Here is a 27,242-nt window from a genome sequence, read left to right on the forward strand (position 1 = left end):
AGAGCTTCTTCCATTGACATAGCACTTCGGGAGAATTTAGATTCCTTTTAGGCAAATGGCAGTATTAGTAAAAGAACTATAAAGCAGATATGGTGCAAAGCACATGTAAAAGGAGAAATCTCTCCAGCAGGGCAAAATGATAAGATCAAGGATCAGACCAATGTGCATAAGGTTGAACTGCATTTTGAAGAAAAGAAGAGCTGGAGTATTCACTGTGGCTGAAGGACTGTACTGGTTGTTCATTGGTCTCATCTTTTGCAAGTGGCCTCTTCCAGAATTACGACTGCCTAGCCCAGCACAATACCTGCTTGCGACTCTTGTCTTGTGTACGTCTCATACTATGCTGAAGAGCAAGTTTGGAAGAAGGAAGGCTGTTTTGTGGGTTTTTCTAAATAAATACATTCTTTTTATTTTTTTGTCGGGCTGGGGGGCATGGCACAGTGTGACACATCCCTATTGTTTTTAAAAAAGCAAGTTCATTTTCAAGGCAAAACCAAAAAATCCCTGGCTAGCAGAAGCCTGAGCCACTGTGCTCATCTAAACGTACTGCTTCTTAGGTTCACCATTAACAAAAACTGTTTTGTGCTAATGGTGTGGTTTTGATTACATGGTGTCGCTGTGTTTTCAGACTGTTGACACTACCGATTGGCCGACTAACCACTTCCTCCTTCAGAAATGTATCTTCCTTGTATACCTGACACTTCAACCACAGAGTATTGCGAGTGTTTTCTGGGAAATACCTTTGCAGGGGTAATGAACACTCTCACAGTGCTACTCCTGGTAATCTAGAATGTCACCTACGTTTTAAATAAATCCCCAAATGCTTTTCAAATTCAGTTTCTGGCATCCACTAACTCCAGTCCTTGAAAGTGAACTGTGAAGACCGACCCCTTGGGTCTATACTGAGCCCTATTTTATCCTGTGATTGTCCTCAACATGTTCTTGACAATACCAGACACGTTCATTTAAGTTTGAAAGCTTCAGGGGGTAGCGGAGTTTTCTATAACAGGAAAAACTTTAAAAACAAAAAATAATCTAGTAGCATCTTAAAGACTAATAAAACATGTAGATGGTATGAGCTTTCGTAGGCACAACCCACTTCTTCAGATAACCGGAGTGTTAGAAGTCCAGATCCAAGAATAAATAAGGGAAGGAGGGGGACAAGGGAGAAGGGAAAATAGGGAGAAAAAAGGGGGAGAGGAGAAAAAAAGAGACACAGTGAGTAGATAAGCTTCAGAAGGATAGCCAAATTAGTCTGTAACGGGAGAATCTTAAAAAACAACAAATAGTTTAGTAGCACCTTAAAGACTAAATAGTTACAGGAGGCTGATAAGAACCATTAGCACCTTCATTGTTTGGTTGGTTGGTTAAGTCATTAAGATGTGGAAGATAATGTGCCATCTCATATCCTAGTTCATACCATTTGCATGAGAATTAAACTTGTGAATGAAGATAAGTTCCAACCCTTCTCTGTGTATTTGGCTTATGGAATTGATCTGAAACAAAACGGCAACTTGGAGATCCATTAATGAGTGTCCAGAAAGATTAAAGTGTTCTTCAACAGGTTTTTGTGTGTTGCCCTTTCAGATACCTGATTTGTGTCAATTAATTCTTTCCAAGAAGACTGTCCAGTTTGGCCAATATATATTGCAGTGGGGCATTGCTGGCATTTGATGGCATAAATCACATTAGTGGATGTACAGTTAAATGAGCCTCTGATTTGGTGGCTGATGTGGTTGGGTCTAGTGATGAAATCACTGGTGTAGATGTGTAGGCAGAGTTGGCACCAGGGCTGATTGTGAGAATTGGCCTTTTCCCCAAGGCCTCTGAGGACATGTTAAGACTACCCTTGGCTTCCAAAAGAAGATATGCAAATTTGGTGTGAATTTGCATATTTTCTTCCAATCTCTTTTTTGGAGGAGGTTTTTTCAGAAAAAAAAGCAGTCTAGATGGGGGGTTACACGCAAACCCTCCATTTTTCAAAAGAACCCTGGATTTAAGTTGTAAACTGTAGGTGATGACAAATGGAATTCTGTTTTCTCTTTTGGGCCTGTCTTGAAGTAGTTCATGTCTGGGTACTTTTTTGGCTCTGTTGATCTGTTTTTTCACTTCTCTGGCTGGGTATTTCAGTTTTAAGAATGCTCTATATAGCTCCTCTAAGTGTTTGTCTCTGTCTGTGGGATCAGAGCAAATCCAGTTGTATTTTAGGACTTGGCTATCTACAATAGATTGAGAAATGTGTCTGGGATGGAAGCTAGAAGCAGAAGGTAAGTGTAGCAGTTGGTAGGTTTCCAGTATAGGATGGTGGAAATGTGTTCATCATTTAATTGTACTATAGTGTCAAGGAAATGGATTTCTCGTGTGGACTGATCCAGGCTGAGGTTGATGGTGCGGTAGAAGTTGTTGAAATCCTGGTGAAATTCTTCAAGGGTCTCTTTCCCATGGGTCCGTATGATGATGATATCATCAATGTAGCATAAGTAGAGTAAGAATGTTAAGAGACGAGAGCTGAGGAAACATTGTTCAAGGTCAGCCGTAAAGACACTGGCATATTGTGGTGCCATGCGGGTGCTCATGGCTGTACTGCTAACTTGAAGATAAAAACTGTCTCCGAATTAGAAGTAGTTGTGGGTGAGGACAAAGTTGCAGAGCTCTGTAACTAGGTGTGCAGTGCTGTCATTGGGGATGGTGTTCCTGATAGCCTGTAATCCATCTTCATGTGAAATGTTGGTATAAAGAACTTCAACCTCTATGGTGGCCAAGATGGTATTTTCAGGTAGATTACTGATGTTTTGTAGTTTCATCAGGAAGTCAGTGGTGTCGTGAAGGCAGTTAGGAGTGCTGGTAGCAAAGGGTCTAAGGAGAGAGTGGATATAGCCAGATAATCCTGTGGTAAGAGTGCCAATGCTTGAGATGATAGGTCATCTGGGATTTCCAGGGCTGTGTATCTTGGGTAGCAGATAGAATAATCCTGGTCATGGATTGGGGGGGTGTTGGTGTAAATTTGATCCTGAGCAGCATCAGGGAGTTTCATGTGCAGTTGTTTCAGGGTTTTTTTTGGTATTCTTTAGTGGGATCACAGGAGAGAGGCTTGTAGAACCTGGTATTGGTGAGTTGTCTGGTTGCCCCCTGTTCATAATCTGTTCTGTTCGTGATGACTACAGCACCCCCTTTGTCAGCGTCTTTGATTATGGTGTTAGATTTGTTTTTGAGGTTGTGAACAGCATTGCGTTCTGTATGACTGAGGTTGTATATTATATGTAATTGTTTACGTTTTTAAGTCTGGTATGTTTTTTGTGATGTATACCCGCGGTCAACAAACTGTATGTTACTTATTTGCTGGCTGCCACTTTGCCTTAATGTAGAAACATTTGATCACCTTTTTCATTAGATACAGTATTTTCAAAGTCATCTGTGCCAAAATTGAATTGAACTGACATCACCCAAGATGTCAGAGCCTCCCAAGCATGTAAAGGCAGTTTCCAGACCTCCTGCTCTCAGATTTCATTCAGCTGAAGATCTGTGAGAATAGATGGAAGGAACAATCCTTAGCCATAACCAAATATTACCCACAGCGCCATGCTTACATTCTCTTCATAAAACAGAATCTATTAAAAGCAAAATGATCATTTACTGCACGCCTGAGTGTAATAGTCTCATGATTCAGAAATCAAAAAATTCCAGTAGCTTGATGACTGTATAAAGTTTACTAGATTATCATTTAGCTTCAGTCAAGCCATGTAAATATGGCAGTTTTTATCATGCAGAATCAATGTCCTGAGTAATCAAGATGATTTAGTCATCCCTGGTATGAGTTCCAACATAATAAATCTTAGATATTGTCCTGATTGTATAAATTATTGATATATTGTCGGTAATAGTATGCCCATTCTATCAGAGTTATCTCAAGCTTTACCTTCAGTTCCTATCTGTGGCATGCTCAAGAAAAAACGGTTGTATTAAGATGGAATATGTGGTCAGAGAGTCAAAGGTGTTAACATAACCCAGTCACTGTCTAGCATTAAACAATGTAAAACAAGGTTTGGGATTTGGTATACAGAGACTTCATCTTACTTAGGACCACGGCAAACACACCATTTAAAATCCTTTTAACCTTTTATTTAGGATACAGAAAACAAAGAAGAGCTTTAAAGGCATTTGAAATGTAAATTATTAAATAAAGCTTTCAAGTTAACACTCGCCTTTGTTCCCTTTTCCTTTAGATGTAGGGAGTATTTAGAAGGGGAATAAAATGCTTTATCTAATGGCAGTCTTTTAGATGGCATCAAAGTGGTAATAACTTTTCTTTGGAGAAGAAAAAAATAAATTAGTTGAGATGGACTAGAGCTGCTTTTGTTAAAAGTCCGATCTCATTTCACCCCAGGTGGTATTTGGGATTCACTCAGTGGATGTGGTGGTGTCATCTAAATCCCTATCTCTGGAGCAGTCTAGTCAGAACATCTTTGAAGATCAGGATGATGAAGGCCTGGAGCCCCAGGAGATGGTAGGGGTGTATCAGCCGATGGTCAGGACGGTGTGTGTGTGTGTGTGTGTGTGTGTGTGTTACACCAAGAAAAAGGTTTAACATCCGTGACTTTACTGCTAGGACCGGGGTCCCGTTCTCAGGAAAGACTGAGAGATACCCCAACGGATCTGTCACCTGGGAGTGACACAATCCAAACGCCCAAGCTCTTCCTATACCTGTCCCTTATGACTGGCTGAAGTTTTTTTAAAAAATTGTGCTTGGTTCTGTTATAGCAACTGAAGGAGTCAGATTAAAGCTTAAACAGTTACTATTTTATTGTTACAGGGTAAACTTAGCTGTTAAATGCTACTGCTGTGTTACAGATAACACAGCCACTACAAAGGACAGGACAGAAATTACACTAATAAGTCACTTACAGGTACCATGAAACCCTTTTGGTCCTCTGAACTCTTATTAAATGCATGCAAAATAGACACCTAGCAGGTATATATTCTCACCCCTGCGTTCCAGACTTGGCGTGGCCAGCGTCTTTCTCCCAATCCCTCAGAAAGAAGTGGGATGAGGTTGGGTGTCCCTCAGACCTCGGGAGACAATCAATACCTGCCAGCAGGTGTAGATGATTGGAGCTCAAATGGGGTGGGCTACTAAACCCCTCTTTATACCCCTTGGGTCACGTAGGCTTCTTCCTGGTCTCAAGTGGCCAATTAGGAAAAATGGCTTTGAATGCCAAGTTTCCCACGAAGGGTGCAAAGCATAATTCACACCTGGGAAAATGCAGACAATGGGCACCTCTGGTATGTGATGGGCGAAGATTCCTCTCCTGGGACAGTGCAGGCGTGTCAATTACTGGTACTAGCCATCAGGATGGCGGGAGGCCCCGAGTCATCAGCTAGCCCATTTACTGTCTGGTTTCTGTTTATGGTAGAGTCATGGACAGGCAGCACACCTGCGTTCCCAGGGCATCAAAGGCTGACTGCCTTTCTCTTGCTCTCTGGGGGGGAGGGGGCGGAAACCAAGATGGGGTTCATTTTTGGCTACAGGGTGGTGTCAATTTTTCTCTCAAAGTTTCTTTCTTTAAAAACTCCAAAAGGGATTGGAAGGCAGAATGCCCTCACACACCCGTGTTTTTTTTCAACCTAAGGCTAGTTTGAGACACATCAGTTTTAGTTCACTGATTTCTGATTCCATGTTTTACTTGCTTACTGAATAGGCTTTTAACACAGTCCCCGAGTTATATTGTTAGGCTTTTGTGTTTGGACAAATTCATTTTTTCTGTCTCCCTTTCATATCTTCTCTCCGTGTTGCAGATTATTGGGAGATCTTATGAACTTCATTCTTCACAGTTCAACTCACAACTAGGCTAAATTTGTAAGCTCAATTATCATAAAAGAAGCCCTCAGGACAGCTTCATTCTCAACACCATTTGAATTTAATAATAGTAAAGAAAAGTCATCCTAATAGCTGGCTTATTTTTTAATAGTCTTGTTTTCCAGGGAATGCCATTATAAGAAGACAGATTAAAAGCAGTGAAGAAAAACTGTTTGCTGTTCATCTTTATTTGGGGGAATTATTTAGCTGTTGTTTTCTTTTTATTTTGTGCATTATTTTCATTGTATTCTTAAAAATAGAAGCTACGTTAGTTTTGATTTGCCCATTTGTGTTCACAATCAATTAGCTTTCAGTCATCCTCACCAAGTCTCTTGCCCACTTTGTCATCTTCTATCTGAATGCAAAGCACATCTAATATAGCAGTGATATTACAGAATAATCTCTGTAGAGTTCCTTTGCTTCTCCTATCAAAGCCAATAAGTTCATGGAGAATGGATCCATTGATAGGTGTTAGCCGGGATGTGCAGGGATGCAAAACCGTGCTCTGAAGTGCTCCTAGCTTTCACCAAAAGCTGGGAAAGGGAAACGGAGGATGGATCAGTTGATGATCACCTGTTCCATTCATTTCTTTAATGGAAGGATTGATACCAGGCCTGCCAACAAGGAGGAGAGGGAGCAAAGAGGGCAACTGACCCAGGGATCTGGTGATTCAAAAGGGCCCAGGGTTCCCAGCCACCGTTATCACTACTGTGGCAGCCAGAGCCACCTCAGCCCCATGCAGTGCACTCCGGATGGCTCTGGGGGCTGGCTGCCTCCAGCCTCTCCCCTTATGCCCAAGGCCCTGCCTCTTCTGGAAGCATGGAGCCATCCCTCCCATCTTGCCCGTGGGCCTGCCAAGTCTGTCAGCCCCCCAATTTATCCCACTACTTTGTAAACAATAAAAAACGAATGTTGTCCTTTTCCCAAATGTTCTTATGAAGTATAACTGTTTTATGCATGTGACACACTCTTGGCACTATCAGTTGTTGTTTTCCTGGAAAGTAATCTGGCTGGAAAGATTCACACTATTTTTTTTTATAATTATGTAGCTCATACAAAGAGAAACTGTGCAAAGACAAAACTAATTTACCCTTTGAGAAGACAGTTTCAGAGATCTGCCTGCCCATGCGTTTAGTAGAGTGTTCATTTGATTTGTCTGACTATAATGTTTTGTGTAAGGATGCAGCTCCAACCATTTGGGATTAAACAGAAGTATGGTAAGGTGGTTGTTGCATAATTATTGTATTTTCTGTGACAGCGCTGGTCACAAAGGTAATGCTAACAAAGAAAGGGACTGAATGAGCAGAGAAACAGAAGTGGCAAGAGATTGGAAAATAAAGATTGATGTTTACACGCCTAAGATTAAAATTCCAGAAACGATACATAGGTAGCCATTCAGGTAGTTTGTGGGCAAAGGTGAGAAGAGAGGTATTTAACCAAGCTTTTATTTTTTCTCTTTCTGGCAAGAGATGTTTCTAAGGGCTTTTTACGATCACCACGGAGAGAGAGAGAGAGACACACACACCTTTTTCAAGTTCTGCCTCATCTGGTTTACATCTGTGGCTTTACAATAAGCTAGTGAAAATGAAATAGCTAGTTCACAGCCTAATTCCCTTCCAAGGAAAAGAACATAACTTATGTCCCTCTATAAATCAGTCCTTTGTTTTTTATTTACTAGAGGTAATTGAGGGCTTTTCAAGCTAAAACAAATTATTTATAGAGTTATGAAAAGTGGATTCGTTTTCCTCACTGCTTCATGAATGTGTTAAGCAATTATTTTATTCCTACTAAACATAAATAACCTAAATGAATAAACTTTCATGTGCCACAGTAAGTGATTTGGGGAAATAATTTGTTTGGGCCTGGGGGAAATGCCTTGTTTTCTGATACTTTATGGCTTCACTCTGTATTCCTCTAAAAATTAGACGAAAATTGGTTTTCAGCATGGGCAGCAGGTATAAGAGGTAAGGGGAAGCAATGCATCCCCTGAGTTTTAATTCTCAAACTCTCCTCTCTTCCTATCTCTATTCTGATGGTTCCTGAAGGCTCCCACAGCAGTTGGTTGCAGACTGGTGACCGTTCCCCAGAAGTGGCTCTATTAACTTAAAAGCCTTCCAGTTTGCCAGACCTATTAGCATAATATTGAACCTGAGAAGGAGTCATTAAGTGGTAATGAAACTATTGAATAGGCATGTGCCAACCCTTTTTACTGACAAAAACAGTTGTGCATTACCTGTCTATAGAACCTTAGTTTATTAATTTGCTTTAAATATTTCATTAGTTTGTGGCTGAAAATTAATACATCTCTAAAAAATCCATGCATTGATATTCAGATGCATAATCTGAGTATTCAGCGTTAGCCTTGAATGCTAAGATCTTTAGACATATATTTTACATAAGTTCTTCAAAAGACCACCCTCATCTAAAATACACATTTTTATTTTAATTACTATAGTACAAAAACTTGCTTTCAAAGTCTTCCTGTTCTGTCCATCCCTACTCTCCTTTCACACATTCACCCTGTTGAAGAGAGCGTTTAAAGGACAACATTCCTTTTCTTTCAGATATCTGGACAAATGAGTTTCCCTTTTACTTCTGACTACTTGAGGAAGTCGTGAGTCGCATGCTGCTCTTCAAAGGAAAAATTGTGGCTCCCGCATCCGCGGCTGTTCCCCTGCTCTGACCTTTTTTCTTTGTCTGGTCAGGGTGCTGCTTGGGGCAGTGAGATCTAATGCTGCAGCCCACGGAAGCCTGCTTGGGCCACACGTGGCTCTTAAAGGGGCAGTGTGGTTTTTTGGGTTTTTTTGCTCATCAACTTCCTTAGCTCTATCATATATTCCATAATATTTAATGTTGTATTCAGTAGGACAACTGACTTGGCCTTTGTGATGGATGAGAAGAGTGGAGTCCTTTCCTAAACATCTCAGCATTAAGTAACTAAAGGGTTAAACTCAGGTAGCTAGGAAATGTTGGCAGGGAGCCAGGAGAACCAATGTGGGGAAGTGTTGAGATTTGAATTAAATGGAACCCTGCTTGCTGTTTTCTTTTGTGGGAGTTTAAGCCAGGAGCTGGGTGAAGAAGATAAATTGAACCAGGCAGGACTACCATGCTTACAAAGAATACTGGGCATTGAAATGGACTGGATCTTAAAGTACAGATATGTAAGTAGATAGGGAATGTTTGTTTAGACACAAGTCAGGTTATTTTCTTTGTTTTGTTGTTTGGTTAAACTTCTCTGTGATAAGTCCGTGTGCTCCCCCTCCCCCTGTACCCTGTAATTATGCTGAATCTCAGGGATACAATTCTGTGTTTTAATCTGTTCTTTTCTCAGCTGCTTTATAACACCTAACAACTTAGTATGCTTTACCAAGTATATCTTTTGTTTTGTTAATACAATCACTGTTTTTAAGGCTATGATTTGATTCTTGTGTGCTGGAAGGTTATAGGAGGTCTGTGAATGAATGTCTAAGGCTGAGAGCTTAGCCATCAGAGATTACTATTTGTTTTTTTTCTTTTTTTTCAAACTCTCTTTTGGTAAAATATTTTGGGGTACCTCTCTGGAAGAAGTTCCCAAGTGCTTCCTTTGTCAGTTCAAGAAGAAAGGGTTGTTGATTATTTTAACTTGGATGGTGGCAGCCTATTTCCCAAGGTCAGGGAATCTGTGTCCTGGGAAGTTTTTAAAATAGAAACCTCTAGAGGCAAGGTATTTTAAGGTCTCTTACGAGCCCCCAACTTCTGCACTCAGAGTGCCACGGTGGGGAACCACCTTGCCAGCCTTACTATAGGTTGGACATCTCTTATCCGGCACCCTCAGGACCAGACTGGTCCCAAACCAGGGATTTTCCTGGACTAGAGAAGGTTCCCTACTACAGCCCCCAGCCGCCAACTCTTACAATTTGGGAGTGTGGGAGAATACTTCTAGCCCCTGCTGGGCTACCTGCAGGTTACTGGCCCCACTGCTGCTGCCCTGGCTAGACTGCCTTCCTGGCTCCAACAGCCTGCACTGCTGCAGGCTGCCAGGGGCTGGTTCTGGCCTTGGTCAGGCTGACAGGACTGCTAAGGGTTCGCGCTCTGGTCCCAGCCTCATAGCAGCCTGCAGGGTCTGGCCCCACTTCCATGGGCTGTCCCGGTTTCCAGCACCACGCTGCTGTGTGTTGCTGGGTCTGCCACCAGCCCTGGCTCCTGCCCCACAGCAGCTTACAGGTTCTAGCCCCACTTCTATTGGCAACCGGGGTCTTTGACCCTGCCTCCGTGCTGCCATGGGCTGTTGCTGGCCTGATCCTGCACTGCCGAGGCTGCCTCAACTGGTTCCAGTGCTGCAGGCTATCGAGAGCCACTTGTGGGCTGCTGCAAGCTCAAGTCCCACTGCTGTGGGCTGCTCCTAGGCCCTGCCCCATCCCACTGCTTCAACCTGGCTCCTCCTGGATTGCCCTTGGTTACCAGGCCTCTCTGATCAAGGAACATCTGTGGTCCTACTGGGCCATGGATGTTGCCAGACCAGAGAATTCCAATTTAGAGAGGTGTAACCTGCACAACTTTTTTGCAAATAAATCTCTGACAAACTTCAGGGTATATAAAAAAACCCCTGAAACTGTGAAGACTGCAGAAGCAGAAGGTAGTTAATTAAAAGCACTGAATTTGGGACTAAAAATTGTCAATCTGACATGCAGTGAAAAACATGCTCCATTTTCTTTAAAAAGAAATTTTAGAAGAGTGGAGGTTTTTTTTCCAAATTTCATTTGTTACATTTGGGTTCAGGGATTTGACTTGTCTGTAATGGATGAGCAGAGAGAAGAGGGAGGGAGTGGAACAGTGGGGAGAGAGTGGGGCCTGGGTGGAGCAGGGGGAAGAGTATGGGCTGAACCACAGGCTAGGGAGCTTGCCTCTCCAAGCAGCAGCTTCACCCACCACCCATGCTTGTAAGTAAGTGGGTACCTAAAGCACCAGTTCTCATCTTGAATATCATGTACCTTAGTGATAAAACTCCTAGTCTCTAAGAGTTTCCCACTATTGATGGGAGTTGGGCCAGCTCTTAATATCTTTAAAAAGCAGAAGCGCGGGAGGGGGCGACCCGGCATGAGACGGGACAGCTGATACATTTAAAAAGCACAGGCGCCGTGTCTGAGACTGGGTGTGAGCTGGGAATGACCTGATTCTTGGCTTGTGCCCAGTCCCTGCTACTCCTCTGCTTCCCCTGCAGAGATGGTGCTGGGGAAAACCAGCTTTTACTAGAATAAGTTGTGACCTGATCCTAAGCATTACAATTTCCATTGGCTTTTATAGGAGTCACCTGCAATTTGGACGAATCTTAGTCACCAAAGTGAAGTTGTAGGGTAGACATCAAATGCCACAGCCCAGTGCAGAGGTGGGTTTTTTTTTCTGAATAGGGAGTAATTTCTGCGGCTGTTATGTAGTCAGAGAGGCCTGCAGAGCATCTGAGAGCCATATGGTTTCAAAAACTGCTTTCTGTTTTATAGGCCTCTCAATAATTTACCTTGTTTACACTACTCATTAGTCACAGGTAATGTATGTACTGTAGGCAAGGTCTAAGTATTGTTTAACTCCACTGTCCTCAGCTTGCCCACTATCAAAAGGGTGTAAATTATGTTACTTGATAGCCAACTTTTTAAATCAAATCCATATTTCAGTTATAGGAAAATGTGATGAAATCATTCTTTCTAAATGGCTAAACCAAATTCGCTTCAAACTTAGTGTGGTAAATTTTATCTTGCAACAATTATTTACAATAGGTTACACATGGGCTGTGTCTACACTGCACCCCTTTTCCGGAAAAGGGATGCAGATGAGACAAGTTGGAATTGCAAATGAAGCGGGGGATTTAAATATCCCCCGCTTCATTTGTATAAACATGGCTGCCGCTTTTTTCTGGCTCGGGGCTTTGCCGGAGAAAAGTAGCAGTCTAGACGGAGATCTTTCAGAAAATAAAGCCTTTTCCGAAAGGTCCCTTATTCCTGATTTTAAGAGGACTGCAGACAGTCATTTTATTTTACTTTTGTTTTATGTTTTATTACTGTTATATCCTTACCCATTTTCTAAGTCATTCCAATAGTGTACTATTTTTTAATGATTCTTTTTTCTTACTACTGATTTGCTAGATGCCTTTTTTTTGGCCAGAGTTTGTTTTAACTTCAGTTGAAATCAGATCAAATTTAAAATATTTATTATTCCAATCTAATTATTTTTTTTTTCAAATATAGCAATTCTCAATTTTCTATTAATAAAGCTTTTGTTAAGCTTTTGATAAAATTAAACAAAAAGGCCTGCAACCACTTGAAGTCAGCTAATTTTGAACTTGAACAAGAAAATGAAACTATTCAGGTTTTATTTAAATCTGTTTTGGTTCTGTTAACCTTGGGTATAATCTATAGGCAACATTATTTTGGTACATTTTGGATAACAAGGCACAAATAATTAAAACCAAAGTTCTGCTGCTTACCGGTAATTTATAAACTTCCTTCCAGTTATCACATAATAATGTGTTATCGTGAAGGGCTTTAACCTACAGAGGCCTGAGCACTATGACCACCCTTTGTGAAGACACCACTTTACAAGATCATACTCCTAACCTGAAGTGACCCAATCCCCCTCATATTTAATTTTGCAACATTTGTTTTCATGACAAATTAGGACAAACGTTGACATTTTAATTCTTTTAAGCACCAGCTATTAAGAGAAATTTCAGTTTGGAAATGTGCAAACAATGTGTTTCAACATTGTTAATCAAAACTAAACATTTTGGCATTGCCCAAATTAACTGTTTTGAATCTGTTGATTTAAATTACTAAAATCAAATCACTTTAATTCAGCTGAATGTTGAAATTGCATTTTCTTGTGAGAGTCATATTTTTAAAGCCTAATGCCTACTTTCTGCCTTTTGAGTTAGGCTTCTTAGTCTGACTGCATATCCCAGAATGCATCCAGTGTCATCTGACTCCCAGGATCCTATACAGTGGTCAAAGGGAAATCTGCATTATATTATTGGGAAATGTCGTCCTATGGGCGGTCTAACCCATAGGAGAGAATGGGGGCCCAAACTTTAAGTCAATGTGCTGGGAGAGACTGTAGCTTTGTTGAATTGATTCAAAACAAAATGTTTTGGGTCAGTTAAAAAAACAAAACATTATAATTTGGGTTGAACTGATGCACAATTAAATGTTTCATTTAGATCTTTTCCAATAGGAAATTGAAATTTTTCAGCAAAATCAAAATTTTCTCTAAAAAAATTGATTATTCAGAAACTGCATTTTCATCAGAAAATCATTCAAATCCAAAATATCTGACCTGCTTTTCTAATGTGGATGTAAGATTGGACTCCTCCCCCCTCTATGAATGTGTGTATGTGTATTAATTATGGGTTTTCATGCACAAGTATCTATATTCCACTCTCACTGACACCTATGTAAATGAGAGGCAACACTTTTTAAGTAAACGGGGCTGTACCAGATTAAAATTAGTTTTAAGTGAGAATAGACAGACGCTATCACCATCTTTGCACAGTAAAAAAGTAGAATTTATTGTGGAGGGACTGGGGACATGCTGTGCTTTTGTGCCTTAAGCAAGAATGCTAATGACTGATATTAATTACTAGTATATAGTGCTGTAACAATATAGCTGATCAGTCTTTGTGCAGTCCTTTGTGATCCTTAGATGAAAGGTGGCATAGAAGAGTCAAAAAAATAGATATTATTCTTGTTAGTTGTAGGCATATTTATGGCATAAGGCTAAAAAACATTAGCCATTCAGTTTGAATACTCTTTCTTTTAGCTAACTTGCACATAAATATGAATTGAAAATGGAAGAGCGCAAGCAGCATAGGTGGTACAAGAATGAATAAAATTATACTGTATTCTCTGTGAAGGCAATATATGGCATGTTTTTAGCTTTCTTGTTTTTGAGAAGTATAGGAAGCAAAGTCTCCTAAATATGCTTATACAATAAAACACTGATTAAATTGATCCAGTGCCTGTTTAAATGAAAAATTCTATATCTAGAGTAGACTGAGAAATCAGGATATGCAGTTCCCTTTGTAGTTCTTTCTTCTTGAACTAGCTGCTGAAGAAGTATCCTGAAGTCCTCTCTGCCAGTTCCCAAGTAATCTCTTCCTTTTTCTGGGAAGAGCTGATGACAAAGCCATTAACTCTTAAGATAAACAATAATGATCCAATCCCATGAGGTGGAGAATGCTTTCTACTCTCATTGAAATAAATATACATTTATAATGCACACTACCTCACGGATTCACATTGACTTCATTTTTGTTCAAACCCAGAGCTGAACTTTTAAAGAACTCAAATGAGACCACATGAACATAAACATACAGCAAAATAACGGTTTTTCCTTTGTAGCAGTTTATCCCAGTATGAAACTTTGCTTCAGTTTTCCAATTCAATGACAGACTGAAAAGATAAAGATGGTTTCTCATCAGCATCTTAATAAGAGTTATTATATGTTCCATATAGAATGGTAGGGAGAGTACCACAATTCTTAATTTTCTGAAATTAAAGAAATTATCCTATATTGGTACAATAATAGCCATTTAAGGTGACTTGAAGTTCCTCTAAGTAGGTTCGAAGACCATTTTCTGTATCCAGATTAAAAAAGAGGATTATTTCTTCTCAACAAAAGGATTAATGCTTTCCTCTAAAATCAGCAGCAATAACAATTTAGTGTTTCATTCTTCCCAGTGGAAATTAAGACCACTGGTACTGTGCATTTGTGTTTTGTCATAATTCTTTGTAATGATGCTGCCAAAAATATGTGGCTTGACGTACCTCTGGAGACATGCTCCCTATCAAAACAACAGCATTACCGCAATCTATGGGCCTTACTTGAAATAAATAGAAGGAGTTTTTCACTGATTATGGAAATATCTTGAGGGGCTATAAATCTAGATTAAAAGCAGTTACTAGTTTTGTGAACTTTTCTGGCCAAAGGACTATTTTTTAGAAATGTGGGAAAACATATGAAAACAAATATAAAAGCAAAAATGCAACAACTCTCTGTCCCCTCCCCCCACCATCAGACACATCTTTTATTCTTCAACAATCCTTTAACTTTCTGCTTTTCCCAAATTCCTTGCAACACTCTTCACATAAATTCCCTATTGGCTGTCTGTTGGCTTTGATGGTGCAATCGCTTTCTTAATTGATCCATCTTTTAAGAGTGAGGCAACTTGACAATGACTTCTGCAAGGAAACTAGGCTTTTTATTTTACTTTGCTTGATCCACTTTTCAAGGTTGGAGTGTTCACAAGTTGATATAAAATATGTCTGTTGAAAACTAAGTTCTATATATCACCTACCACTGCCAGTGTATGTACAGTGTCTTTGTTTTATATAAAAACTGTATGATTTAATGAAAGTTCAAAGACCATTGACCAGTTTTGTAGCTATGGCCAAATCCTCGGCTATAGAAATTCTCTTCTTCTAATGTCAATCCCTGCTATATGGGGTCAATTCTTTGAATCCATCTTCTCCACTCTATTTTGTCTTGAAGCTGTCTCAAACTTTGCAGCAAATCAAACCCTTTGTATAACTTTCGTCCATCTAGCTTTGAATCTTCCAGTCTTTCTCTTACCCACCACTTATAAGTTTAAACCCCATGTTTCTATAGATTCTTCTGATCTTTGCACCTGTCCAAATCATTTGGGTTGTATTCCTCAACACTTTTCTACAATTGGCTCCATCTTCAGACTTCCTCTGATTTGTTTGTTCTAAACAAGGTCCATGCCTGTCGCTCTTAAGCATCATTTCAACATTTAACATCTCTAGATTAACATCTGTCATTTTAATTTCCAGGATTGCCTTCCACAGAAAAGACCAGAGAATATTCAGAAGGTGTGTCTTCCCCATCCCTACCATCTGCTCATCCTACAGCATCAGGGACACTGCCAAGTGTGGAACATGCAATGCATAAGTTTTGGAAGGGGGAAAGAGGGCTTGTGGCAGTGTAGAGGAGTGGAATCACATGATTTCCACTGCAAGCAGGAATGTGTTGTTGAGGGTTTATCACTTAACATGCCATTACATTTTCCAAATAGCAGTTAAAAATGCTTATACTTTTAATCATTTAATTACATTTATCAGACTGAAATCTTCTCTCAAATTTATTCCCTCCCTTTTGTGCTTCAATGAAATTTGCTTTGCTAAGAACAATTGTTTTTACTATCTACAAATGCTTGGACTGCTACAAGCTGTTGTGTAAATCCTGCAAAAGTGAACTAACGCTTATTCAGAATTAATCACCAGCTTGTCCATACAATTCCACTGAGATACAAGAGTCTCAGCTAAACTGGTGAGGAAACACTCAAATGGATTGGTGGAATAGCCATGTGAAATCCCACAGAGTAAGCAGATGGGAGAAAACTGGCTTCAGTCCTTTGGAATGAGCAAGTGATCTGTGAAAAAGACAGACCTCTTTTTTGGCCAACTCCTGGTGAGCTCCAGGACTGATCTTTTCTTTTTGCATGCTTTATACAAAGGAAGGTCAGAGACCAAAACACATGAACAAAGGTACCATACAATCATTAATGCCAAGGGGGCTAGAATGGATTTTAGGTAAACATGGAATGGTATCCTATGTTACAAGATATACCACATGATACGGCTTTGCATTTTGATTAATTTCTTTGTGTGACATCTAGTCTTTCCTAATGAGAACATACAGTTGTACATAGCAACATGCATTACAAAGAATGGGAAAGACCAGTGATATGTTGAAGTATATATGTATATATTATAAACATTAGTTTTAGTTCTCTGCCTGGGTTGCTAACAAACCTAATACTTTCCTGGTGAAGTTTTGCAAACCCAATAAAATGTTTGCATTAAGAATCCAGTAAGAATAATTATTATTCTAGATTCCAGGATAAGCCTTTACATCTTCAGTAAGGACACTGGCAGCTTTGAAAAAACATAAGAGCGTGTGACTATTTTAGAGAGAAATTAATAAAGAACAGATCTTTATGATATACACCACAGATAAGTATAAAGCTCTGCAAGGCCCAAATTAATTTCTTGTATGAGTAAGGCTTTTCAGAATTGTCTCTTTTTGTTATCAGCCCCCATACTATCCAAGGGTATGTCTACACTAGCTCGGTAGTTCGAGTTAGGTAGGCAAATGAGGGCAAGTGGAGTTGCAAATGAAGCCCGGGATATTTAAATATCCCGGGCTTCATTTGTATCTTGCCGGGCGCCGCCATTTTTAAATCCCCCTTAGTCCGAACTCCGTGCCCGCGGCTACACGCGGCACAGAGTAGGTAGTTCGAATTAGGATCTCTAGTTCCACGAGGAGTACCGGTAGTTCGAATTAAAGATCCTAATTCGAACTACCTACTCCATGCCGCGTGTAGCTGCGGGCACGGAGTTCGGAGTAAGGGGGATTTAAAAATGGCGGCGCCCGGCAAGATGCAAATGAAGCCCAGGATATTTAAATCCCGGGCTTCATTTGCAACTCCGCTTGCCCTCATTTGCCTACCTAGCTCAAACTACAGAGCTAGTGTAGACATACCCTAACTCTGCTTGTGCTTTTTCAATAGCTTTACCTTGCTGTTCAGACCTCACTGCCAGTTTACATTTTAATGCAGTTTAATGCAAAGGCTCCTTGAAGCAGAAAGACACTTAGACTTAGCATCTCAGTCAGGATTTTGATAGCTAATGTTAATTTAACCCAGTGAGTAAAGCTATACAGACAGAAAGCAGTCTGCTGTGCATGCTATAAAAGGGATTTTGTAATCATTAAGTTGCCACTGGGAAAGCAGTCTCTAGTTTTATTGTCTCTAGTGTTGCTGGCTTGATTGGTTGTTTTGTTTGTTTCCTCTCACTTGATATTGTTGCTTATTTCCTTGCCTTTTGGTGACCTGTAATTTTTTTATGAAGCAGTAGACTTACAGCAGCAGCCATAGCCAGACTTTGCAATAATATCTGTCCATGGAAAAGTTTTGCAAATGTGTCTTATTCCTGATCAGCTGCATAATTGCAATACCAGCTCTACTAGTGCAGGCTTGTAGAAAACTGAGATCTTTGTTAATGTGAGACCATCACACTATTCGCTTGTTAAAAAGTTTCCTTTCATCTCTCTAAAGAAAGTTTTTCTTGTGGGGCAGCAGCGTGATGTCATCACATCACTGTACGTCGGCCCGTCCCCTAGCCTCAACAGAAGGGAAAAGAGCAGCCATGGCTCAGGGTTCTCCCATCCTACCCCCCACCCCCCGACCTCAGGAGGCGCCTTGGGCTGCCCACTGGGCCCCGGATCCCATGAACTAGAGCCAGGGGGTGACAGCAGTGGCTCCTTGCTGCACTGGGGGCCCCAACGCTCCAGGACCCGGCGGGGAACTGTTTCCTCCAGCTGCTTGGGCCAGGCACGCTGGGGCTGTTGTATACCTGGAGCTCCAGCCTGTAACCCTGTGGGGGAGAGGAGAAAGCTCAGTGAGACTGAGAGCTGCGAGCCCTTTCAATTGCTTCTCTTTAAAGTGCTTGCACCTGCTGGGTGGCTGTCAGGCAACTCAGCCAGCCAGCAGGCATGAGCCCTTTAAATAGAAGTAGTTGGAAGGGTTTGCGCATCTCTGGCTCCCAGGGAACGCGCTACAGGCATCAGGAGCTGTGAGCCCTCCTAGCTGTTTCTATTTTAAAGGTCTCTCATGTTTCCAGTGGCTGCTGGGAAACATGTTGCCTGACAAGTGCGGGAAAGGCACGAGCCCTTTTAACTGCTTCTATGTAAAGGGCTCGTGCATCTCTGACTCCCAGGCAACGCGCCAAGGGGTGGGGCCTAGAACTACTTTGTGGGCCAGATCAAATCCTAGGCAGGCCGGATCCAGCCTGCTGAGTGGCTTTTGCCCACCCCTGACCAAGAGAGTCACCAGCTGGAGCTGCCTGCCACCAGACTAAGTAAGTAACCCCATGCACCAAGCCCTTAGCCACAGTGCCAGAGCCAGGGGTGGGAGAAAGACCTGTCGACTGGGAGGGAAGGCACCTGATGGCTGGGAGGTGGGGCTGAGAAGAGAGAAAAGGCCCTTGCTAGCTGTGGGGGAGAAGATACCCCTGCTGGCTGAGGGCCTGGGAGGAAAGCAAAGGTCCCTCCTAGACAGGAGTTGGGGGAAGAGAAAAGAACCCTTTCAGGCATGGGGGCTGGTGTGAGAGAAAAGGCCCAGCTGGGAGAGGGAAATCCTCACCGAATGGGGACCCTTCCACGCACCCTGAGCCCCGCCTCACCCCTCAACCATCACTCTCGTCTCTCCCACATCCCTAGCCTCCAGCCCTGAGTCCCTCCTCAGCCCCCAGCACTGACTCCTGCCCTTCCCCCCACATGCCCAAGGCCTGTCCTTACTCCTGCATCCCCACACTGTCAGCCCCCTGCCCTGAAGGACCTAGCCAATGCCAGGTAAGTCTTCAACTCTCTCTCTCTCTCTCTCTCTATATATATATATATATAAAAAAAATTCCTGAGGAACAACAGAGTGACGTCATCAGCATCCAAATGCCACCGCTGCTGCTGCCCACCTCTGCCCTCAGATGCTTGTTGTAGCCAGCCTCAGCACTGTCCCCTCCAGGTCTGGTCTGCTCCAGTTCCAGCTTCATGCCCCCGAGGGGGGGGAAGTGAAGGGGGGTGAGGGAATGCACCGCCAGGAGGAACTGCTGGGACTGGGTCCCCTCTGCCATTCAAGCCCCCTATGTGTGCCAGCTTATTCATTGGTATGTGTAGCGTTGGCGCGCCCCAGGGTGCTGTCTTCTGGCAGTGTGATGCAGTCCTAATCTGTTCAGTATCTCTTCACACACAATCTTTCTGGGGGTCTAATCATTTTCACTGCCTAGCTTGCAAGTCTCTCCATGTCTGCTACATCTTTTTGGAGGTAGGGTGACCAAAAGTGAACATAGCCAGCACTGTTGAGGTTCTCAATTAATCATAGCTAAGTCAAGCGATTAATGCAAAACGAATTAGCTAGACTTTAAAAAGCAGCAGTAGGTTCTGCCTGAGCTATGGTGCTGGGAGCCACGCGCAAGCCCCCAAGCTGATATCCTGCACCACTCAAACACCTCCGCCACTGAGACCCCGCACCCCCAGCTCTCTCATTCATATTCCCAACCCAACACCCTGCACCTTCAGCCCTACCCCTCCAAGCCAACACCCCAGCGCCCCAGCCTGCTCCTCCCTTGCCAGACACCTATCCCCAGAGAGCAGAGGGCACAGTCCCCTGGTAAATAATAAATTTACCAAATACTTTTTAGTAAGCACTTTGAAACCTCACTTCAATTCCAGTCTTAAATGTGAATTCCAAAGGTAAAAAAGTTGGACAATAATTTACACTAGTTATTCTTTCATCTAAAGAGCTAAAAGAGTTTTATCAGTTGTAGATAATTATTTCTCAAACCTTCCATCTGAGGTAGGTAGATTACCTTGTTCCCTATCCTATAAAGTTGAGTTCTATTTTCCGTGTTGTTGCAGGTGTGCTACCTGACTTTAGACAAATCATTTAATTTTTCCATAACTCAAAGTAATGAGGGCAAGATTATGCTCCATATCAATAGCATATCTGAGAATTTAGGTATGTTGAAACCCAATCCAGAGCTCTGTAGCCTATGGAGCTAGCCTGCATGCTTGCCTGTATTATATATCTTTCTTTATGGATTTCATATTTTCTTATGAGCTTTATTGTTTATTTTATTATAAGAAGTTATAACAGGTTTAATGGTTTATATTGGAGTATTTTTGCCTGTAATACAAGGGTCCTGTAGTTCACAACCTGTATGTTGAGCTAATGCAAAGTTAGTGAAGTAATTTTGAACCTACATACGTTGTGATGTGCTAATGCAAAAGGTCCCTATATCATGATCTTTAACCTCACACTCTGCTTTAACACATCCTTTTATCTAAGTTCATATCCTCTTTCAAGTTGTGGTGCACCTGTCAAGTTCAAAGGAACTCAAATCACTGATTAGCTCATTCTCACATCTGTTAGTTTTGTCCTTATGAATATGCACGTATATGTTATCAATATGTACAAACGTACCAGTCTAGCATTTTGTTGGTGAGGAAAGTAAATTTGGACATAGAAGGAGGCTCACGCTTCTTAAGAGGGGTGACTCCCTTTCACACTAGGACAAGAATTTTAACTTCTGATCAGATTAATTGCCAGCCTATAACAGATATTATCCAACATAATATTAACTTCCTAAAATCAAGCAACAGTTCTAACATGCGGACTGAGTTCCACCACAGATGGATTTTGAAGCACAAATGCTCACTGCTAGTTTCTACCCAACCATCACGTCTTCTACGTGGAACTTTAGCATGCCACAGTCCATATTCATGGCCACCTGTGGATGGAGTTTCACGGTAGTAATCCCATTGAAAACAATGAGTTTGTTTGTGTGTGTGTGAGGGTTGCCATTAGTTCTGAATTGTGCTCAGTGATAATAAACTGAGTTAACATATGAAGCACCATAAATATACATGGTGTTCCACAAAATATAGAATAAGAATTGACTCTAGCTCTGAAGAGATTGCAGTCTGAACAACAGTGGCCATGAGAAGAGATTTTAAATAAGAAAGAAGATGGTTAAGGATTGGGAGGGAGACTGTTCCAAAAACCAGGAACAGCATGAAAGGAGGAACAGTTTTGGGCATGAGAAAAGTGAGTAAAGGGATCAGGGAGAAAGAAAGGTTAGGGTGGAACACAGGGAACGAAGAGGAAAGGTAGGTGTGGGTGATATCTTGTGATCATGTGCAATTCAGCAGCCACTGAAGGATTTAACTAATTGAATTCTGTGCTGGTGAAAGCTCTTCACGACTTCCAAAAGAACTATCCTTTTTCTTAGAAGAGCTCTTCAGAGCCTGACAGCATTAATTGTAGCTATGAAAAATGACACACATTTTATGTTTGTTAGGAATAAAATGAAAAGTCATTTCCTGTAGGGAAAGCAAGAATGACTCCCATTTATAGTCACTCTCTCTTCCATGCCAGTTTGCTCCTGAAATTAGTCTCACAAATAATCCGTGTGTGTGCAGGATCAAATTTTATGGGGTCCGGGGGTTGCTGGAGGCATTGCTTGCTGAAAAGCCCAGGAACAAGGCAGTAAATAGGAATAAATTGGTGTCTGTGAATTTGATTCATGGAGGAAATGAAGTCAAATTGAAAATGTGGCAAAAACCTTGGCTCGTTCATTTTCTCCTTGTATGAGTGTTTTGGGGGTTTTAGTTTTTTGACTACCTAGGAAATATAGTATGGAGCTGATACACTTGTTTGCATAAGGATTTTGACAGTTCAGAAAAAACTGTGGCTAAGATCTTATAGGTCTAGTAGTCTTAAAAATAAAGGGGTCCGTGAATTTAAAAAATGGAGAATCTTTCTTTCTATATTGTGTTGATTTAGAGGCTATTTTCAACTCAGTGCATTATATATTGTGTTGATTTAGAGGCTATTTTCAACTATCTTGCTGTGTTTCAACTCAGTGCTGTGTTTCAAAAACAACTGTTTTCCTCCTTCATTCCAGGTCACTGTCTCAGTTCAACAAAGGTGTCTCGTGCACAGACGTTTCCCAGCTACACCTCAGAGCAGGGCAAGGAGCACCAGCAGTCCCTGTCGCTGTCTAGCAGCTATGGATTCAGCTACAGCTCAGCCCTCATCCAATGACACACACACAACAGATGGCCAGAGAGACAGTCTAGCCTGGAACCTTCCAGTAGGGTCAGGAAGCCACCTGCACCCTCAGAATCCACGAAAGACAAATTATAATGAAAACTGAGGCCTACCAGCTCCAATCCAGTCACAGAGAAGATTAAAAACTGCAGTGCAATTTCCCTGAGAGCCACAGGCTAAGTCTCTTATTTAATTTTTATTTTCTTAATCCATATGTAAAAACAGCCAGACAGATTTCCAGGTATAAGAAAGCAATTGAATCCACTGAAACCCTTATGGTGCGAAGTGGAGGGCACTGCTTCACAGGACACCACCTGTTCTGGGGTTGAAACACTCACCATTATACTTGTCACCTAACACTGTGGTCAAGTTTGCCCATCTCCATTCCTGCTAACAGAACCCACCTCTTTTATAGTCTAGTGACCACCAACTGGTTCCAGTTGACACTGGAAGTGTTGTCCATGAAACAGTGTAGAGACTGTAGATGTTATCCTTAGAAATAAGAAAAGCTGCAATTACAAACAGGAGTGAACTCTTTTTTAATCTGGCTCCCATAGTTGCCATGGTTAGTTAAACACATATGTTGGGAGTAGCAAGCTGATATTTAGTAACATCTCGGAGAGTATAATGTGGTGCAGTAAAAGTAATATTACTACCTAGTATAGCTCTCATTTTAAATTCTTTAGGCCAATTTCTGCCTATGAATGCCATTCAGAGCTATACATAAATAAAGGGCAGAATCCAGCTATTAGAACTGTGAAAAATGTCTTTACATCTGTAAAATATCTGAACAGCTCTGTCTGCTGTTATTACAAGTATATCTTTAAAATGAGAGGGGAAACTATTCTTCAAACAAAGAAATCTGGTCTGAATTATTGAAAGGCAATCTCCTATTTTACCTTACAAGCTAGATTCTTTGATACTTCTAGCAACCTCGCTCTATTCTTACGCTTCTGGTCATTGTTGCATTGATTTTCTCATTTTCTTTCCCAGATTTCTATTTTAGCCACATTGTATTTTTTGTGGCTCAACTGACCACTTAATATGGAAAGACACTGAACATTCTTTCCAAGCTTGCAAGGCATTTGTTTCAGATCAGTAAGGGATAATGTGGAAGGCACAAATGTAGGTCTGGATAATGAGTTTGATCCATCCTGAATATTTATTTTTTCATATGGTTCATCAATTATTTATGTGCAGCATGTGATGCTCTGAAATTCTGGAAATTGGGGGAACCAATCTGCATGCTGTGTATTGTGTGAGCTGACCGTGCTCTTTATGGATTGATTGCTGCAATTTACCAGAGGAATTCTTGTCATTAGTTGTCAGGCCTGGCAGAGGAAGCATAATGACGAAAAGAGCAGTAGAGTCTTCTTTCACTTACATGAACACTTTTATCTATTGTAATTTAAATGAAAAAATACTGGTTTTTTTTTTATAAAAAGGTGCAAAAGAAATGTCTGCTTTGACTAAACATTTATTGATGCAGTATGTTCAACTTTTCTCCAAACATTTTGCAGGTTAACAGTTTGCAATCGTATGCACCTCAGTGAACAGCTGCTGAATGAAAAGGTTTGTGATTTGTCTGTAACAAAGTGCAACTGATTCACTTAATCAGGGTTATTCTTTTCTTTGTCTTTCTCTCCCCAATCGTTATTTGGCCTCTCCTCCCAGCAAATTCACAAACAGAACAGCCTCCACAGTAGCATATTCTGGTGGGCTAACACCACAAAGGAAATATGCTCTCCCACACTATCAGCATATTGCATTCATCAATAAAGCGTCATCTACTTTTTTGAAGAAAATCGGGTTGCCATGCTGTTTGTATCAAAATTTGCATGCAACTTTTACAAACAGGAATATTTTCTCACAAAGGTCCAAAGCCTCAGCAGGTGTAATTTGATTCAGGGAGCTATGCCAGATTTACAACACTTGATTGATGTTCTGGCCTAATAGTTTTACCTTTTTGTAACTGCAAATGCTGCAGCTTTCCCACAATGAGAAAGAAAATGTGACTAATTTTCCTTCATATTTCTTGGTTTAAATGCTCTTGTGGGTTTTGTGACCTCAGATTCTCATTAATTATGTCCCTCGGTGATGTCAATGTGGTAATTTCATATATCATGGTCCAAAACCCAGGAAATTGGCAGGGTGAAAAGGAAAGTATTGGCATTTCCATACAGATCATGTGTCCATATATTTCGGAAACCTCTGAGGGAGACCAACAGCAGTTGCCTCTAATGAAAGTATAAAATCTCCATAATGTACTATAGTGTTCTATGAATGACATTGCTTTCTGACCCCAGCTGTTGACCACCTCAGATGGTGAGCTATGATTGCTTGAAAAGCTATTATTTTATTCTAACTGTTGTAAATGCAGAAGCTGCCCGTTTCCCACCCCTAAACAAAGGCAGTAAGATTCTTGCAAGTGACTTTTTAATTAATCTCAATGCCACTGAGCAGCAGTAATTTCCAAACCATTCAAAAGTGGTTCAAAAGTTGATAAAAGTCTTATACCTTCAGGTGCAAAGCTAAAAGAAAAGAAAAAAGGAGGAAAAATAGGTCTACAATTTAGTTAAATTAAATATCTAGGAAACTTTATTTTTCAGAAAGTGAGCAAATCTTAGTCAAAGGAGCTCTTGCAGCAGTCTGTAAAGATTCATAGAAAGAAAGAAAAAAGCAACACCCTAGCCCTAGGAATTTTCAGCAGCCGATGAGTGGACTGTGCTGTTTGCTTTTATGATACCCCAGAACTGCAGCTGATACCACTGAAGAAGTTTGGGTGGGTCATTCCCCAGGAAGAGCGTTACACTTCCTAAAAGAATGGCTAATGCTAGCTGATGGATATAGCACAAACATTGCCTTCATAGGATTACTGTACCTCATGGCATACGATGTTCTATGCTATATGAGTGCCCTAATGAAACAAGCTTGATACATAGTGGAGTTCTGCCAGAAGCAGACACCATTTTGGCACATAGGCTCTAGCTTGCTGCTCAACTATCATGGTCCATAAGGGGGCCTTGGGCTCACAAAGATTTCTATTTAAGTCTCAGCATCATTCCTGTGCAACATTCTGTGATTGTGGGGTGACATGAATATATCTAATTAGCTTTGATTTACAGCATGAAAAGGATCTTTCTAATGTAAATACCAATGATGTGCATTAGTTACTATATACAAATGAAGCACTGAATAGTTGCACCAAACTACTGGAATATCTCCACTACTATCATTCTAGAGCCACATGCTGTGGTTCCAAGCTATAGAATTTACTTAGTGTATATAAGCGGAAATGGAGTGGCGACCAGTGATAAATAATTAAATAAATATGCTTCTAAGCTAGTGTAGTTCCTCTGGGTTCAGTGCCCACACAGTTTCAAAGTATACACATTGTGGCAGTTTCTGCTGTAATTTGGCTCCGAGTACACTATTAAGGATCAATTTTGCCTGCCCACATTCAAAGATAAATAGCTTGAAAGCTAGAAGTGTCTTGCTTGTAGAAATATTATATCAATTCAGGCTTTGCTTTTGTCTTTTCCATTTGGAGCCTAGAAGGACAGCATGTAGATGGAGAACTAACATTGTGTTCTTGATTTGGTGGAAGTAGAGCAATAAGAAAAAGCTTACAAATTTGTTGAAAAAAGAAATGCAGGTATTAAATATGTTAGGAAAGATGTTCAGTTTCATTCTTGCAGAGGTCTAACATGAAGTTTCTGGCCGTTTACATCTGATGCTATACAAACAAATCAGAACCATGTACAGGTTGTATCTTCCTGGTCCAGAACTCTTAAGACCTGACTGGGCTTGAACCAGGGAATTTGCTGGACCAGAGGAAGTCAATGCAAAGGGGGAGGGTGGTCTGTTAGCCTCCGGCTCTCCCAGGGGCTCCACTTTTTCCCAGGTAGCTCCACTGCCACCTAGGGGATCTGCTCTCCCTACAGTGCTGGGGAAGGGAGCTCTACTTTCTGTCACCCTGTGGCTTAGCTGCTGCTCAGGGCTCCACTTTTTTATGCTGGGGGTGGGGGGGCTCTGCTCTCCCCTCAGTGGTGCTAGGGAGCCCACTGCTGGCTGGAGCTCTATTCTCTGCCCAGTGGCTTTGCTGCCACCCAGAGCTCTGTTCTCTACTTTTGGCCCAGTGGTGTCGCTGCCTCCATATGCTCCCCCAGGAACTTTGTGCTCCCCCAGCAGTATTGCTGCAGCCCAGTGGCTTCTGTGCTCCACCGAGCATTTGGGTGAGGGAGGGGTGTCTGTGTTCCTCGCAGCATTTCTGTGCTCCCCTCTAGCAGCACCCCCACTGTGACCGTGATGCCCTCAATTGTTACAGGGAGCTGTGCCTCCTGCCCCCAGGGACTCTGCATTCTTCCTGGTGACTCTGATGCCCATGGGGCTCCATCTTGGCCACCCAGTATGACAACGCTCCTGGCCCCCGCCCAACAGCTTAGCCCCTTGATTGCTCTCACCAGGTGATAGTGCACAAGGGAATACTGGAATATGGAATTTTAACCTGTAGTAAAATAAAAACACTCATTTAGTTATGCCTTCCTTTAGTTCCTCATTATTAACCAGATCCAGGTTTATGGATGGTGTTGGTACTAAATATCTGAAAGTACCATAGAGCAATAATTTCAGTACCAGGGCGCTCAATATTAACAGTTCACAAACTTCCTTGTTTCCAGCTTACCAAAGTAGTAACTGACTTGGCTTTTTGGAAAGGGGATATAAGTGAGAACT

General features: G+C 41.4%; 1 protein-coding gene across 3 annotated transcripts in view; it reads left to right on the forward strand.

The window, feature by feature from the left end:
• The window catches only part of DOK6 (docking protein 6), a 363,863-nt gene extending 339,170 nt beyond the window's left edge, over positions 1–24,693 (forward strand). For all 3 annotated transcript variants that reach the window (XM_014572701.3, XM_006121422.4, XM_089776322.1), the window contains one exon: positions 22,363–24,693. In XM_014572701.3, coding sequence (XP_014428187.1) covers positions 22,363–22,614 — 252 coding nt within the window. In that variant the 3' untranslated portion in view covers positions 22,615–24,693. The remainder of the gene's footprint in view (positions 1–22,362) is intronic.
• The last annotated feature ends 2,549 nt before the right edge of the window (positions 24,694–27,242 follow it).

This window comes from Pelodiscus sinensis, chromosome 2 (assembly GCF_052426305.1).
Source record: "Pelodiscus sinensis isolate ZL-2025 chromosome 2, ASM5242630v1, whole genome shotgun sequence".
NCBI classification, from domain to species: domain Eukaryota; kingdom Metazoa; phylum Chordata; order Testudines; family Trionychidae; genus Pelodiscus; species Pelodiscus sinensis.